At 50.5% G+C, this 16,979-nt stretch overlaps 2 protein-coding genes across 4 annotated transcripts; one reads left to right on the top strand and one right to left on the bottom strand.

Annotated features, from left to right (window-relative positions):
- Positions 1–407: 407 nt before the first annotated feature.
- On the top strand, positions 408–16,560 carry GFM1 (G elongation factor mitochondrial 1). Its single transcript, XM_064665728.1, has 18 exons — positions 408–531; positions 1,194–1,346; positions 1,625–1,757; positions 2,186–2,390; positions 3,037–3,153; positions 3,681–3,831; positions 3,944–4,098; positions 4,731–4,815; positions 5,452–5,589; positions 5,925–6,026; positions 6,117–6,173; positions 6,555–6,692; positions 7,387–7,469; positions 13,333–13,495; positions 14,312–14,456; positions 15,101–15,261; positions 15,799–15,852; positions 16,134–16,560. The coding sequence occupies exons 1-18, from the start codon at positions 478–480 to the stop codon at positions 16,263–16,265; spliced, it is 2,226 nt and encodes a 741-aa protein (XP_064521798.1). The 5' UTR covers positions 408–477; the 3' UTR covers positions 16,266–16,560.
- Positions 6,586–12,947, bottom strand: LXN (latexin). Of its 3 annotated transcripts, XM_064665738.1 has the most exons (6): positions 12,773–12,931; positions 11,763–11,825; positions 11,061–11,235; positions 10,364–10,500; positions 8,649–8,711; positions 6,586–7,780 (listed from the first exon to the last, which is right to left on the bottom strand). In XM_064665738.1, the coding sequence occupies exons 1-6, from the start codon at positions 12,899–12,901 to the stop codon at positions 7,685–7,687; spliced, it is 663 nt and encodes a 220-aa protein (XP_064521808.1). In that variant the 5' UTR covers positions 12,902–12,931; the 3' UTR covers positions 6,586–7,684. The 3 variants fall into 3 exon arrangements, with proteins under 3 accessions (XP_064521808.1, XP_064521809.1, XP_064521807.1); XM_064665739.1 differs by having other exon boundaries at positions 6,586–8,711; positions 12,773–12,947; XM_064665737.1 differs by lacking the exons at positions 10,364–10,500; positions 11,061–11,235 and having other exon boundaries at positions 6,586–8,711.
- Positions 16,561–16,979: the final 419 nt, after the last annotated feature.

Here is a 16,979-nt window from a genome sequence, read left to right on the forward strand (position 1 = left end):
GCACACACCGTCCTGCACATCGCGGGATCGCCTTCCCCTAGGACCGAGAGCCTTGTTTCTAACCGCTAATTGTTAACAGTCGTTTCTAATTAGTAATTAGAAACAACTCCAGCTGTAGCTAATGACTGACAATCCCTAAACTCCAGCTGCCCGCCCGTGGGTGGTGCCCCCTCACTCCATCCCAGGCTCCCTCCCGGTCCCCGTTTTACGGCGCACTCGGAGAACTCCCCGTGTGCGCACAGGGAATGCCCCGCGCGGGGCCGAGGGCGCTCCCCGGAGGGATCGGGGTCGGGAATCCGCCGGGATTGGGTGGGGAGGAGCGTCCCCCATTCCCGGTTCCCCCGGTCGGTCCTGGAGAACCCGGCCCGGAGCCGCCGGTCCCGGCCCGGGCGGCGCCTGCGCGGGGCCCCGGAAGGGGCGGGAGTGACCCGGGGCTGGAGCCGGGATTGGGGCCGGGCTGGAGCTGCGCTCGGGGCCATGCTGAGGGTGTTGAGAGCCGGGCTGGCCCCGGGCCGCCCGCGGCACCTCCAGGTACCGCCCGAGGGGCCCCTCAGGAGGCGGCGGCCCCGCTGTGAGGGGCGGGAGGGGAAGGGGCCGGGCCGGGCCCGCCCGAACCCCCCGGCGGCTGCGGGACACGCGTGACCCGTCCCGTGGGATCGGGCACGGGGATGGGGGACACGGGAGAGCGGGAATGTCAGCGGGGCGGGGGTGTGGGGATGGCGAGGAGGGGCCGCGCGGTGCGTCCGGGCTGGGGACAGTCCCGGGTGAGCTGGAAAGGCCCTTCGGCCTTAAGTGACCGGTGTGACACAGAGCACAGGCCGTAGGGAAGCGGTTTGGAAGTTTATCCATCGGCACAGTTTATCCATCGGCACAGCGAGTCACAGGAGCAGTTAGGGTGGGAAAAGACCTCCAGGATCTCCGAGCCCACCCTGTGCCCGATGCCCACCTTGTCCCCAGCCCAGAGCACTGAGTGCCACGGCCAGGCCTTCCTGGGACACCTCCAGGGATGGGCACTCCAAACCTCCCTGGGCAGCCCCTGCCAAGGCCTGACCACCCTTTCCAGGGAGAAATTCCTCCTGATGTCCAACCTGACCTTCCCCTGGCACAGCCTGAGGCTTTTCCCTCTTGTCCTGTCACTCGCTGCTGTGTTGGGTCAGCTCCTCACTAACTCACGACCTCCTCTTGCCCTCCAGCTGCTCCTGACCTCCTGCAGACACTGCTCCTCGGGGGTCCTTCCCAACGAGAGGATCCGCAACATCGGGATCTCGGCCCACATCGACTCCGGGAAGACGACGCTGACGGAGCGAATCCTGTTCTACACGGGCAGGATCGCGCAGATGCACGAGGTGGGGCTGCTCCAGGGGGAGCCCTGAAACCCTCCTGCTTCCCCTGATAACCCTTTAAAAATTAGTGGAGGGCAAGGGGATTGAATCCCAGAATCACTGAGGTTGGAAAAGCCCTCCAAGGTCATCGAATCCACCCCATGCCCCATCTCCACCTTGTCCCCCAGCCCAGAGCACTGAGTGCCACGTCCAGTCCTTCCTTGGGCACCTCCAGGGATGGGACGTGTGTTCTTAGTAAAGTCCTGGGACTACATTTTTTTTTAATTTCTTTTTTTCCTAAGGTGAAAGGTAAGGATGGAGTTGGAGCTGTGATGGATTCCATGGAGCTGGAGCGACAGCGGGGCATCACCATCCAGTCTGCAGCCACTTACACCATGTGGAGAGACACCAACATCAACATCATTGACACCCCAGGTGAGGGAGCTGGGAACACCTGGGGGTTGCTGTTCCTCATGGATACAGAGGACATGGTGCATCTTTGTGTTGTGACAGGACAATGTGTTGTGGATTCAAACTGACAGAGAGGGAATTTAGGTGAGATTTAATTCAGGAAGGAAGAAATCCTTCCCTGGGAGGGTGGGGAGGCCCTGACACAGGTTGCCCAGAGAAGCTGTGGCTGCCCCTGGATCCCTGGAAGTGTCCAAGGCCAGGCTGGACGGGGCTTGGAGCAATCTGGGACAGTGGAAGGTGTCCCTGCCCATGGCAGGGGGTGGGATTGGATGAGCTTTAATCTCCTTCCCACCCAAGCTGGTGTGACTCTGTGGCTGGAGGGTTTGGCTCTGTTGGCTGTTGCTCCTTTCTGCACTCATTTGTCATGATTAATGAGTTTTATTGTCCTTCAGGACACGTGGACTTCACCATTGAAGTGGAGAGGTCTCTGAGAGTCCTGGATGGAGCAATCCTGGTGCTCTGTGCTGTTGGAGGAGTCCAGTGCCAGACCATCACTGTGAACAGGCAGATGAAGAGGTACAACGTGCCCTTCCTGACCTTCATCAACAAACTGGACAGGATGGGCTCCAACCCAGCCAGGGCCGTGCAGCAACTCAGGTATTTACCAGTTAAAATGACTTGGGAAATAATTCTGAATACTCCCATGGCAGGGGAAGAATATTGGAGAGACTTCTCTTTGTACCTGCAGTTTGGGGAATGCCTGACTCAGATTAAGATCTGACCCATCAGTCTCCAAAAACCCCAAATATTTTGGTCAGCCAAGACTTGCAGGGACCAAGAGCTGGGGTTTGATATTTATTTTGTTGATGGAATTATACGTGGAGCCACCTGGAAAGCAGCCTTTTGGTTTTCCCTAGATCCTGGTAGCACATGTGCTGCTGCAATTCCAGCAGGGAGGTGATGGGGTGGTTTGGATGCCTGGAATCCTCCTTGCTCCTATTTTGATCTGTGAGATAACTCATTAATATGCATGAAGCCTTCTCCCCTAATCAAATAATCAATCTCAAACCGGTCTCCTCTGCCTTCTTTCCCAGGGGAGTTGCTCCCTGTTCCTGTTGGGATACAGAGGGTTGAGCCACCCTGGAAAACAGCTAGGTGGTTTTTATCAGCACTGACAGATTTTTGGCACTGCCCAAAGGATGAAATCCAGGGATTTTGTGGGAGGTTGTTTAAAGACCATCTGTAGGAGACCCATAAAAACAATGCTTTTCTTGAACTAATTTCTGTTTTCTCCCTCTTTCAGGTCCAAGTTGAAACACAATGCAGCTTTTGTCCAGATTCCAATTGGGCTGGAGGGAGACTTTAAAGGAATTATAGATCTTATTGAAGAAAAAGCCATTTATTTTGATGGGGCACTTGGGTGAGTTGTGGAACTTGCTCCTTTCTTGGCTGGAGCTGCTCTTTGCACAAGGAGTTCCTCCTGCAGAGGTGAAACCCTGCTCTCTGGGAATATCAGGGTGGGGCTTGTGCCAGGGCTGAGCTCAGCCTCGGGCATTCCCATCCCCTGGCCCTGCAGGTGAGCTCTGGGATGGGTGGCTGCAGGAGGAGCTGGGTGGTGGGAAGGGGTGGTGGCCACACTTCCCACCCTGAGAAACAGGGAGACTTGCTCCATAACGGGATCTGACAGTGCATGTGTGGCTTCTGGGATGAAGATAAGATGTGGGTGGGGCTGTCGGACAGGTTGTCCTGCATCCTTCAAACTCCTGCCAGGAGTGGGAAGGAACCTTCTCCTGCCGAAGCGCCAAAGCTGATCCTCGTAGGGGATTTTTCCCATTATCCATGTCAGCAGCGAGTTTTTCTTGGTCGGGCTGGTCGTGGCAGTGATGGAAAGTGATGGATCCACGTGGCCCATGCCCCGTGGGTGATGGTTTGTCCCCGTGTGTGCAGGCAGACCCTCCGTGTTGAGGAGGTCCCGGCCGAGCTGCGGGCGGAAGCTGCCGAGCGGCGCCGGGAGCTCATCGAGTGCGTCGCCAACGCCGACGATCAGCTCGGGGAGATGTTCTTGGAAGAGAAGATTCCCACGGCTGCTGAGTTAAAGGTACCTCCAGAGGGGTGCAGCTCCTTGCTGCAGGAGTGGAGATGCCCAGGGAAGCCAGGGAATCTCAGGCTCCTGAGGGTGCAGGAGGAGAGTTACCAGGGCTGTTTTCCAGCTTGCCATCAGGAGAGCGACGCTGCAGAAGTCCTTCACCCCAGTCCTCGTGGGAAGTGCTTTGAAGAACAAAGGGGTGCAGCCACTGCTGGATGCTGTCCTGGAATACCTTCCCAATCCCTCTGAGGTGGAGAACTATGCTATTCTGAACCAGGGGTAAGGACAGCCAGGAGCAAACAAGAGTGTCCAAGGCCAGGTTGGACGGGGCTTGGAGCAGCCTGGATGAGTGGAAGGTGTCCCTGCCCGTGGCAGGGGATGGGACTAGGAGGCCTTCAAGGTCCTTTCCAACCCAAACCATTCCATGATCCTATGGAATAGTTTCAAAGCTGTTTAATACATAGCAGGAAACATCAGTAACAAGATCCAGGATCATTTACCATTTGTATTAAATAATAGCACCAGAATTTGGCACAAACCCCCCAAACTAAGACAGCTCCTTTCATCTGAGGGTTACCCTTTACACTGGTGTTATTAAGACATTAAGTGTTAAATGTGGAAAATGATTATGAGGTAGTTCATCAGAAATGATGGCAGCCCTTCAAGCCTTCAGCCTCTTCCAGTGCCTGACCACCCTTTCCAGGAAGAAATTCCTCCTCATGTCCAACCTGACCCTCCCCTGGCACAGCTTGAGGCTGTTCCCTCTTGTCCTGTCCCTTGTTCCCTGGGAGAGAAGCCCAACAATTAGGTGTGAACCCCAACATTAAAGCCAGTAAAGAGCCAGCAGATGCTTAGAGGAGGCTCCTGTGTTGCCTCATAACCTCACCTTCCTCTCCAACCCTGTTTTTAAGGGATTCTGAGGATGGATCCAAGTTCCTGTTGAACTCTGCTCGTGATGATTCCCAACCTTTCATCGGCCTTGCCTTCAAACTGGAGGTGAGTCCACTGAGTTCCCTCCTAACGACTCACAGAGTGAATCCAAACAGATGGGACTGCCAAAGTTGTGTAGAGCAAGCTTTAAAATCAGTTTATATTTAAATTCAGTTTAAACTTAACCTTTAAAAAACTGGTTCCCACCATAAAATCCACCAGTGTGTCCAACACTGCCAATTTGGAAGTTTAGAATGGGTCATGTCCCTCAGGTATTTCATGGTTTTCTTAGTTAAAACTTCAACATTTGGGGGGGTTATGGGTTATTTCAGATACTTTCAGAGAAAAATCCTGGATTTGAAAACAATGAAACAGGAGAGGTTTGGAGAGGATAAAATGCACAGTTTTAAGGAAACAATTTGTTTCTGCCTAAAGAGCAGCACTTGAGATTTGATGTTGCATGTCAATGTGTGTCTCTGTTAGGAAGGTTTGGGAGGGATAAAATGAGTTCAGAAAATTGCCAGGAAATGCCAAATTCCATCCCAGAGCCAAGGGAAAGCTGAGACTCTTAGAAACGTTTCAGTTACATTTCTAGTGTGGAAATTCAAACCAGAAACAGTCAGTGCAGGTGATGCTTTCAGTAACAGTGCTCTCAGTTCCCAGAAGGATCATATATGATTTTTCCATGGATTTTGCTTCCAGGCTGGTAAATTTGGGCAGTTAACCTACATCAGAGTTTACCAGGGGAGGCTGAAGAAGTCTGATTACATCTACAACACCAGGACTGGGAAGAGGGTGCGAGTGCAGAGGCTCGTCCGGATGCACTCGGACAACATGGAGGTGAGTGATCCCTAGGGATGGACTCTGAGCCACTGTCTGACATTCCTGCAGTGGGCCAGGACTGCCTGGAAACACAGAATATGTTTATGTGTCTTCTGTAAACCAGGTGCAGTTTGTAGGTTATAGAATCAGAGGAGAAATCCCAGAATGGTTTGGGTTGGAAGGATCTTAAAGCCCACCCAGTGCCACCCCCTGCCATGGGCAGGGACACCTTCCATGATCCCAGATTGCTCCAGGGCCTGTCCAGCCTGGCCTTGGACACTCCCAGGGATGGGGCAGCCACAGCCTCTCTTATCTTTCAGTGTTATCTAAACAGGAAACTTTTCTTTCCCCAGGATGTCAATGAAGTTTATGCTGGAGACATCTGTGCCCTGTTTGGGATTGACTGTGCCAGCGGGGACACCTTCACTGATAAAACCAGCACTGCCATCTCCATGGTGAGTTCCCCTTTCCCTGAGGGCCTCAGGCACTGGCATTTACCAGGATTTTGTTTGTAATCATCACCTCTTCCTTGGTGGCCACTGCAGGAATCCATCCACGTCCCCGATCCCGTCATCTCCGTGGCCATGAAGCCTTCCAACAAGGTAGGAGCCTGGGGATCCACATCTCCCCCTGGCTTCCCCTCCCTTTGCTGCTTTTTAGGATTTTATGCAGCTTAAATAAGGAACAGGCTAAAACAAGCACTGTTTGAAAGTGTTTGATCCACAATCCCTAAGATTATATCTCTGGATGACCCAGCACGTGGCTGGGCTGGATGGTGTCACTCAGCCATAAATAAGGTGCATTTCTTTGACCTGAACTTGAAATTAAATCACAATTAATACATTAATAAACACAGTTAGAAGTGTTTCAGAAAATCACCTCAGAGAGCAGAAGTGCTCAGCTGCTGATAGGAAAAGTCGAGGCCTTTTTTGTGGATAATTTCTGGAATTTGAGCAAATCTTGTGTGTTTAATTGCATTTCAGAACGACTTTGACAAGTTTTCCAAAGGCCTGAACCGCTTCACGAGGGAAGATCCCACTTTTAGAGTCCACTTTGATGATGAGAGCAAGGAGACCATCGTTTCTGGGATGGGGGAGCTGCACCTGGAAATCTATGCCCAGGTAATTGGGAAAGCAGATTCCATGGACTCTGCTTTTCACTGGTTTTCCAGCCACGAATTCTCCTTCCTTTTCCTCCTCCTCTTTCTTCTTTCCAGCTGCTTTGGGAAGAGTTTATCTGTAAATCAACCTCTGCAGGTTCTTTCTCTCCAGTGGTTCCATTTTAAAGGAAACTTCTGCCTGGAATATTTTCACTTCTTCAGTTCAAATCCATAAAAATGGATTAAACACTACACTTTGCTTTAGCAGCCTTTGCTTATAATGAACTAATAATTAATAATAATTAATTACTACAGAAAAATACTGTGTTTCTGTGTGTTTTAAATGTATCCTTCCATTTAAAAGCTGATGCAGGGAGAAGGGAATACCTACTTACAGTGATTAGTCTCATTCCAGTTGATGTCTGTATTTTAATTAACACAAGAGATGTGTCTGAAATGTTGACAGAACGAAGAAAAGATGCTTTTGTCTTGAAAAACTTAAACTTTAATAGAAAAATTAATGCTGTTCCCTTTCCCTGTGTAGATCTTAAGCAAAGCTGGATGCAGAATGACAGTGAACAATTTATAACATTAAAAAAAAAACAACAAAAAAACCCCAAAAATCAGTGAAAAACCCCTGGTTAACCCTGATTAAATTAATACAATAATTTCCAAAGAATTGCTCTAATGGAACAACTCTGGGTTTTTTCCTGCAGCGAATGGAGAGGGAATATGGTTGTCCTTGCACCACGGGGAAGCCCAAAGTTGCCTTCAGGGAGAACATCTCTGCACCTGTGCCGTGAGTATTCCCTCTGGGAATTGTTTTACTCATTTCTTTGGATGCAGCATTTGATTAAGCAGCAGGGAAGAAAAGATCAGATCAAATCCCAAGGCACAGGAAAAGTTTAATGTCTTTGTACCCTGATTGCTTCCCCAGCCCTTCCCCTCCTCTGCCCTCCCTCCAAATGCCTGCTGGAGCTCTGGAGCTGCTTCCAGGTGGGATCAGGGGGTCCCTCATCCCGAGGTGTGTCCGGGCTGGCGGCTCTCCCGTGTCACTCTGACACCATCCCGAGGGTGCCACAGCACTGTCATCTCCCAGGGAATGATCTCCTGTGGGAGTGACAGCAGGGAACAAGCTGGGCTTCTGTTCTCTTGGTTAGTCAGGAATTTCTCCTCATGGAAAACTCAGGAACCAAACCCACTGTAGGTGCCCCGAGTGAACTTGGCTGGAATTTAACGCTGACCTTGGTTTAAATTTGAATTTAAAGCTGACCTTGGCTTAAATTTAAAGCTGAACATCACCTTAGGAGTTACTCTTAACTCACAGTATATCTTCTCCAAACACACAGAAAAACTGGGAGAATCCATAGAATTCTGTTAATTTAAAACTTGAGAGTGCAGGGGTTGGAAGCAGCGGAGCTGGAGCTGGGAGGGAGATCCCTGGGTGGGTTTTCCAGGAGGTTGCACAATCAGGAACTTCTCTCTCACATTTTCTGTGTTTTCCTTATGAAAACACTTGCTCAGATCACAGAATTATGATGGGGAATGGCTCCAAGTGTGAATACTCTGCTGGGAACCAGTCTGTGCTGGGATAACTGGGATGGGTGAGGTCTCTGTGCTGGGCACCAGTGCTGTCCTCTGGCATGGGAGCATTCCCAGCCCCCTGGAATTCTGCTGAGCACTCCAGGATGCCGCTTCTTCCCTTGATCCCCAGCCAGTTTGGCACTGGGATCTCCCAGGAGGAAAAAGCTGTGAAGCCACCAGTGTTTTGAACCTCAGCCATTCCCAAGAAAGCCCAGAAACAGCTGGAAATTGCTGCTGTTGTGTCCTGGAATGCTGGGATGGACAGAGAAGGTGGCCCTGACCTCACCCTCACCCTCTGTGTCCACCCCACCATCTGTGTGCCTGAGCTGGAGGCTGCAGAGCTGCCAGGCTTCAAACAGCAACAAAAAAGGCTTTTTAGAAATCCAGTATTTACCTGGGACACCATTTCGTGCAGTAGAACCAGGTAGTCAAACTGCAGATATTCATCACTTCTCCTCTGGAAAGACAAGGTGAAAAGGGCTGAATTTGGGGCTTCTCCCCACCTACAGAGCAGTGAGTTCTCTTTGGTTATCCCTAGAATTCCCTGCTGTATTTCAGGTAAAACAGCTTATTATAACCAATAAAGCAGGTGGAGCTCAGTCACTGTGACAAAACAAAAAAGATCCTGATCTGTGTTTTTGTCACTCCAAACTTGCACTGGAGAGATGAATGTGAGGCTTAAAACTCTGCCAATGCCTCCCTTAAGGAAATCAGATAAATATCAACTTCAGGAACTCCTTTGGGATGGGAACATCTCCTTCTACAAGGTGCCAGTTTAACCCAGATAATCCCAAATCAAATTGTCAGTAGGATAAGGACACACCCCAGAGGCCTTACAGGGATTCTGAGTGACAAAAACACACTGGCCTTTGGAATATACTCTTTCCCCATGTATTTTTCAAGGAAAAGGAACAAAATTCCCCAAGAGAGGTGGCAGCTGGGTTAATTTAATAGTTTTCTGTCTGCCTTGTCCTCGAATTTGTTAAAGAGGGGTTTAAAATCTTTAAACTCTTGCTGGTGCACAGCCCTGCAGCAGCTGTGAATTGCTCCAAGATGCCATCAGAGGGAGCAAAACATTCACAAATCCTGCTCCCTGAAGCCATTTGTCTCTCCTTCATCCCCAGCACTTCCTGGGAATTCACTGGTTGTTCTGAGTGGCAAAAACATTTGGGCCTTGAGTTTTCTAAATCCTGTTTCTTTTTCCTGGCTCACATACAAAATTGCCTCAGATTTAAAGCTGACCAGCCCTTTAGAGGTTATTCTTCACTCACAATATATTTTTTTTTTCCAAACAGAGCAGAGGAATTAGGGAGAATCTATAGAATTCTATTAATTTACAAATCAAACCAAAAGGACTTGGCTGTGACAGTAAGTTTTGTGAAAGCAAAGTGCTTTCTCTCACTTAAGCCTCTTCCAGGCAAGGGGCCTGTCAGGCCTGGTGGTGGCAATTAATGACTCAGTTAATGTCAGGAGCTACAGTGAGATTTGTCAGGTTTTGATTCCTGAGCTTAGGGCAGATCCAGGTGTGCTCAAGATAAACTCATCCCTTGTAACTACCCAGAAATAAAACAGGAAATATCCTGAAATATTCTGTTCCCTTTCTCCCTCGTCTTCCCCTTTTGTCTTCCTCAGTTCAGGTTTCTCACCATAAACTCAGTTGATGCTCATCATGGTAAGGGAAGTCCAAGAGCTCAAATAAAAATCCCTTTTAAGTGCTGTTTGATTAGAGGGAAGGGGTAGTGGAACAAAATTCAAACACTGGACTAGATTCTTAAAACCAAACCAGAGCAGGAAGTTCAGACATAATTGAGGTTTCCTGAATGTGGATTTTTAAGAATGTGGATCCAGCTCTGCTCTAGTCCCTGCTCAGCTCCTAAACACTATTTTTCTTGCAGAGCATTGAGAGCCAAGGCCAGGTTGGAATATATGTCAGGGGAAAGAAGGGGAGGAGAACACCCTGAGAGTGTCCAAGGCCAGGTTGGACGGGGCTTGGAGCAACCTGGGCTAGTGGAAGGTGTCCCTGCCCATGGCAGGGGGTGGCACTGGATGGGCTTTGAGTTCCATTCCCACCCAAATCACCCTGGAATTCTGTGACTGATGGAGACTTACCACCTGCTTCACATGTTTGATCTGGGCCAGCTGGAGCTGGGTGTTTTCTGTGGAATTCTGCCACACCAGGTACCCTGAGGCGACCCAGGCGAGCAGGTGGAGGGGCTCCAGCTCTGGGGGCACGTGGCCATGGCTGTCTGGGAAACAGAACAATTCCTGGGGGTTAAACAAGAGCCAGCAACAGAACTTCATCATTTGGTGCTAAAGTCACTCCCTTCCATGTCACAAAACCTTCCACGGGATCTTGGAAGAGCTGCTCCATCCCCGCAGTGATTCCTCCTGTGGAATCACAGTGTGGTTGAGTTGGAAGGGACCTTAAAGTTCACCTTCCACTAGCCCAGGTTGCTCCAAGCCTCGTCCAGCCTGGCCTTGGACACTTCCAGGGTGTTCTCCTCCACTTTTTCCCCCTGACATATCAAGTTTTCAAGGCTCTGAAGTCCAAGCAGCCCCTCGTTTTGCAGTCAGGGTGTGGGATGTGCTGTGCCAAGGACAGCTCAGAGGGAGCAGGCAGAGGTGACAGTGGCAGGTGGTTCTGCAGAACAGCCACATGCAAATCCTGCCTCAATTCTGGATTTCAGGAATCAGAATAAATTGAGTAGCTGTGACTGAGAGACCCCCAGACAGAGAAAGGGAAGCAGCAGGTGTTTTCAGAGCAGGGGGGAGGCCTGATCCTTCTCCCCCAGCCCCATCCTTGTACCTGGAATGTTCTCTGCCACAAGCTCTTTTTCCAGGCTCCTGATTCGAGTGTAGAACACGTGATCTGCTTCCTCTGTGCTCTTTAGTTCTCCTTCAAGTGTGAACTGCACATCTGGAGCAATGTTTTTGTTGCCCAGATGATACAGAACCTCAGCAGTGCAGTTAACAGTACTGTCCTGTCACAGAGTTAATTATGTGCATTAATATTTCATTAAGTACATGTATAATGTGGGTAATTTGCATTTCTGACATGTCTTTTTTTTTTATGGAGTTGCTGCTTTCTCTGAGTCTGGCCCAGAGAGATTTGTGATTATTTAAGACAAGGTTAAATTCACGGTTTATCTGTGAATGCATAAAGGTGATTTGCTTTCTGCAGTGATGGGAAGGGCAGTGGGTGGGATGCAGAATGTCCCTTGTGCTGTTCATTTGGAGCTGAGTGACACTGAAATGTCCTTGTCATCCCTCCAGCACTGTCTGGTGCTGGAATGGAAGGTACCACATGGGCAGGGCTTTTATGGTGGTAAAATTTAGCCTTTTTTTACCTGATTTGCAGGATAGAAAATCAGAAACATGATTCCAAATATGATTAGTTGGTGTGTCCCCTGGATGCTGAGCCAGAGCAGCAGCATCAAGTGAGTTTATGACACATCAGTGCTGCCAAGCTCTGCCCTCAGAGTGTTTAATTAAATCAACCTGAACTCACTTTGTCCAGGACATCTTCCAGCTCCAGTTCCAGGTAGTACTTGTGCCCAACATCCTTGATGTCCTGAGAAAGGGAAAACATTAAGGATATTTTTGTCAAATGTTGAATGACTTTGCGTAGTGGACAAGATCAGAGAACCACAGAATGGTTTGGGTTGGGAGGGAATTTAAAACTCCTGCAGTCCCACCCTGCCATGGGCAGGGACACCTTCCACTAGCCCAGGTTGCTCCAGCCTGGCCTTGGACACTTCCAGGGATGGGGCAGCCACAGCTTCTCTGGGCAACCTGTGCCAGGGCCTCCCCACCCTCGTTTCTAGCCCTGAATTAACATTTTGGGGCTCCCCATGTGATTCCATCCAGCAGTGTGCTGCTGGTGGGAGTGCTCAGTGATTCCTCAAATGCAGTCCCTTTTGCAGTTCATTATGAATCATGTCATGGAGTCTTTTGGCTGTAATGACTGAAGGGAGTGGGGGGGTTGCTGTGCCCCCTGTTTTGGGGTTTTGTGCCCTGTTCTCACAGGTGGGGTTTGCTGTGCCCTGTTCTCATGGGTTTGTTTCCCTGTAACCCAGCCTGGGTGAGCAGCGAGGTGTGTCCTGGCAGCCGCAATCCGAGCACCCTCCTCCCTCCTGAGCGTCCTTGGGAGGTTCCCCGGGCCCGATGCCATCGTGGGAACAGCACGGGCTGTATTCCACCTCCCCAGCCTGCCCGACTGCTCCCAGCCCCCGGGCTGTTCGGGACACACAGGTCCTTCCGTGCCCCCCAACCGTGGGTGGGCAGAGCGGCGGTGACACAGAATCCCAGGACAGCGGGGGTTGGAGGGCACCTCGGGGGATCGCCCGGGCAGGGGCACCTGGAGCGGGTGGCACAGGGACGCTCCGGGTGGGATCGGGGTGTCTCCAGAGAGGAGACTCCACGCCCTCCCCGGGCAGCTGTCCCCGAGCTCCGGGGCCCCGCTGGAGGGCAGTTCCCGGGGGTTTAATTGCCGCCCCTCGCCCCCGGTGCCGCTCTCACCTCGGTGCGCGCCCGGCGCAGCTCCCGCAGCCGCAGCGCCCGCGCGGGGCCGCCCCGCCGGTACCGCAGGAACGCCACGGCCACGGCCGCGGCCCGGCGGGATGGGAACTGTGCCGGGGGCAGCTCCATGGCCACGCAGCTTCCTCCGCCCGCAGGAAGGCACCGGCACGGGGAGGGACCGCGGGCGGCGGGTCCCGCCCCGGGGAGCGGGCGGGGACGGCGCTGATGCTGCCGAGAGAGCGGGTCCCTCCGACCGGGGGGAGTGAAGGTTTTAACTGCGAACAGGGTTAGGTGGGATAGTGGGGAGAAACCCTTCCCTGTGAGGAACAGGCACAGGTTGCCCAGAGAAGCTGTGGCTGCCCCAGCCCTGGAAGTGTCCCAGGCCAAGTTGGAGCAACCTGGGCTAGTGGGAGGTGTCCCTGCCCATGGCAGGGGTGGACTCCATAACCTTTACATTCCCTTCCAACCCAAAGCAGTCTGGGATTCTATGAGCTGCAGAATGGGAATTTTTCCCTGGGGTTGCAGCAGGTTCATGTGTTTGGGGTGTTGTTTGTTTTCAGGTTTGAATTCACCCACAAGAAGCAGACAGGAGGAGCAGGCCAGTATGGCAAAGTGATCGGGGTGCTGGAGCCCCTGGATCCTGAGGACTACACCAAAGTAGAGTTTGAAGACAGAACCGTTGGCACAAATATTCCCAAACAGTTCGTGCCTGCTGTGGAAAAGGTACAAACCATCTGTGTGCTACAGTAAATACTGATTTTTGTGTTTTCTTGCCATATCACCCACATTTACTGTGCTGGCCTTGCCCCAGGCAAGGGGCCTTTTCCTATTTCTTCAGTGGAAACAGAATCATTTGTGTGGTTTTACTTCATATCTCACATTCCTGGGTTTTCCACTGTCTTTAGAAGCTGCTCTGTTTGCTTTGGTGGTGTGTGCTGGCTCTGTTTCCCTGGCAGTGCCTCCTTTCCTTGCTCACAGTCTAAGAAGCCTCCTGCTCAATCTGCTTCTTACTGACCCTTCTGCTTTTGGTTGTGGCCCCACAATTCTCATCTCTAACCCCAAAATGTGGAACTTTTTCTGTGACTTCTCTGAGGCCAGTTATGTAGGAAGCTGCAATTAAGCTGCATTTCCTGCCTGAATTCCCAATTCATCTCTGAATTCCTTTTCCATCTCTGTGACTGTCTCTCTGTAAGATTTATCACAGACTATTTTAATTAGCCTGCCATCATCTTGGAATTCCTATGATAACACAGAATAATTCCTTCGTTATTCTATGATGCAACACTTGAAGACTTTTGCAAAATCCTGAAAAAAACACGCAGCCTTAAAGGAATCCTGTTCTCCGGGCAGGAGCTCTTTCCACACAGAGCATTCTTTGGGGTTTTGGCCATACAGTCCCTTACAAAGCCAAATCCTGAGGGCAGTTTTCCTTGTTCCCTGGTTTTTATTTTTAAAAAGTATCAGTATCCAACTGAGGTGCCAAAGACTGACAGCACAGAGGTTCCAGATTCCTGGTGCTGACTCGGGCTGTTGTTCCAGGGATTCCGAGATGCCTGTGAGAAGGGTCTGGTGTCCGGGCACAAGATCTCCGGGATCAGGTTCGTCCTGGAGGATGGTGCCCATCACATGGTGGACTCCAACGAGATCTCCTTCATCAGGGCAGGAGAAGGAGCCCTAAAACAAGGTAGGAGCTCCTTGCTTGGGTGTGTCCTGGCTGTTATTGCTGGGGCTGAATTTAACAGCCTCATTTCTGTAGGTTCGTTTGTTATTTGGGGTATCCATCCATCTATCCATCCATCCATCCATCCAAAGTCTGGCCACTTGTGTAGAGCACAGTGTAAGAGTTTATAGAATTTTTGAGGGAGGCACAACAGTTCTTGTGGTTCTGTGAAGGAGAACTGTTTTCCTGGAATCCAGTGCAGAAACATCAGCAGCACCATCCTTGCAGGGTAGGAAGAGAACATTTGGTCAAACTGTGCCTTTTTTAGGAAAAATGCCTTCACTGGAGGAGTGGTGAAGCACTGGGACAGGGAATTGGTGGAGTCACAATCCCTGGAATTGCCCCTGGATGTGGCACTTCACAACATGGTTTAAGGTCAGAGGTTGGATTTGATGACCTTGGAGGTCTTTTCCAACCTTAATGACTCTGTGATTATGGTGTCAGGAATAACAAGCTGGGGAGCTGGAATTCCATGGAGCTGCTTGTTTTCCCTCGCTGTCGTAGGAAACCCTTGGCATTACCATGAACCATTTGTTGCTGTGCATGGGAGTATCTGAACTTCCCCCAGGCTTGTGGTGCTGGATTGTTTCTCCCGCTGTTTTTCCCAGCCATGGAAAACGCCACGGTGCGAATCATCGAGCCCATCATGGCCGTGGAGGTGATGGCTCCCACGGAATTCCAGGGAGCTGTGATAGCTGGGATCAACCGGCGCCACGGGGTCATCACGGGGCAGGACGGGGCAGAGGGCTACTTCACCCTCTATGCTGAGGTCTGTGCTCTTCCCGGCTTCTCCTTTCCTCCTGTTGCCTTTTGACTCCATCACTGTTTTCCTTAGTTTGTGTGGATAAACTTGGAGCCAGGTTGACTCATTTTCCGTGTTCCCTTTCTTATGTCCCTTCTAAAAACGTGTGTTTTCCTGTTGGGTGGTGGGAGGGAAAATCATCTCAGCAAAGCTTTGGCTTTGGGCTGCCCTGCATCCCTTCTGCTTCTGAAATTGAGGAATTTAATCAGAGCTCCAGTCTGGAGTTATCTCAAACCTTGTGATCTCTGGATGACACAGCCCTGAATCCAGGATGCTCCAGTTCCTGGTGCATTCAGTCTCTCAGATTTTTGAAGTTTCCTGCTGAAAACACGTTGCAAGTATAAATCAGTTAAACTAACAGGTGCTTTACAACACCAGATCATTCAATCCGAGATTTTTACAGGCAGCACTGACTCTTTGTGTCAGAATTGGGATCAGTTAGGTGGTGACTCAAAGTTGATGGAAAAAATGTTTTGTTTTTACAAGCCTGTGTTGGGATTTCAGGTGCCACTGAACGATATGTTTGGATACGCCACCGAGCTGAGGTCCTGCACAGAGGTGAGTCCTCCATGTCCTCTTTGCTTAAACGTGTTTATGTCTGTAAATTTGGGCTGCTTTGCATCATTGCATCCATAGCACCTGCAGCAGGGAAGGAGATAAAAACCAAACCCAGAGCTGGGTTTTTCCTGCTCAAAAAGTTCTTCCATGCTTTGGATTTTGTTTGTGTGGGATTGTGAAGGATTCTTGGATGTTGTTTCACAGACAAGGGAGTGACCTGCTGTTCAGCACAGTTACACACGTACCATCCTCACCTGGACGTTCTTTTCCCAATTTTACAGGGAAAGGGGGAATATACCATGGAATACTCCAGATACCACCCGTGTTCACCCAGCACTCAGGAGGAAATAATCAACAAATACCTGGAAGCAACGGGGCGACTTCCTGCCAAAAAGGGCAAAGCCAAGAGCTGATCTGACTCCTCTGGAGTCCTTTGAACAGTTTTTCCCAATCTCCTCCAGCAGCTCAGTTTTCCAAGCCGTGGAAGCAGAGAAGGCTGGCTGGGGAAGGCAGGCTGCAGTGGGATTTGGACTTGGAATTTTGTCATCACACCCTTCCTCTGTGGAGTTCTCAGGAGCCACCAGAGGATCACAGCGGAATTGTTCACGTGTAAATGCTGTCCTTAACAAAATAGATGTTAAAACACGGCTGATAATTGGTCTTGAAATTCATCTTAATTAAGTTCTATTAAAATAATTGTATTTTTTACTTGATACATCATTATTGTGTAATTAGGTTTGGGAAGTTTGAAAATGTTGAGGCAGGAGAGTCAGGTAGGAGCTGCTGGACAGGCACAAGGTGTGAGTTGTCAGCCCACGCTGAGCACTTCTCACAGGGTGCTCCCAGCTTCCCTCCAGGGAAAAATACCACTTTTCCCTCCAAATCCTCCAGAAATGGCACAGGATCCTTCAAAGTCTCCACCCACTGGGCAAAGCCATCGCTCAGTGCCACTGCCCTGGCACCAAATCTGCTTTTCACTGGTGGCACAACAGAGTTGAGAAGGGTGTTGGTGGGAGTTAACTCTTCCCAAAGCTGGGAACAACCTGGAATTCCTCTATGGGCTTGTGATGTGGATTCATTGTGTGGGCTTGACTTTGGCTCTCTGTTAGAAGACCAAACCAGAGCTT

The sequence above is a fragment of the Pseudopipra pipra genome, chromosome 10 (assembly GCF_036250125.1).
Source record: "Pseudopipra pipra isolate bDixPip1 chromosome 10, bDixPip1.hap1, whole genome shotgun sequence".
In the NCBI taxonomy this organism is placed as follows: Eukaryota; Metazoa; Chordata; class Aves; order Passeriformes; family Pipridae; genus Pseudopipra; species Pseudopipra pipra.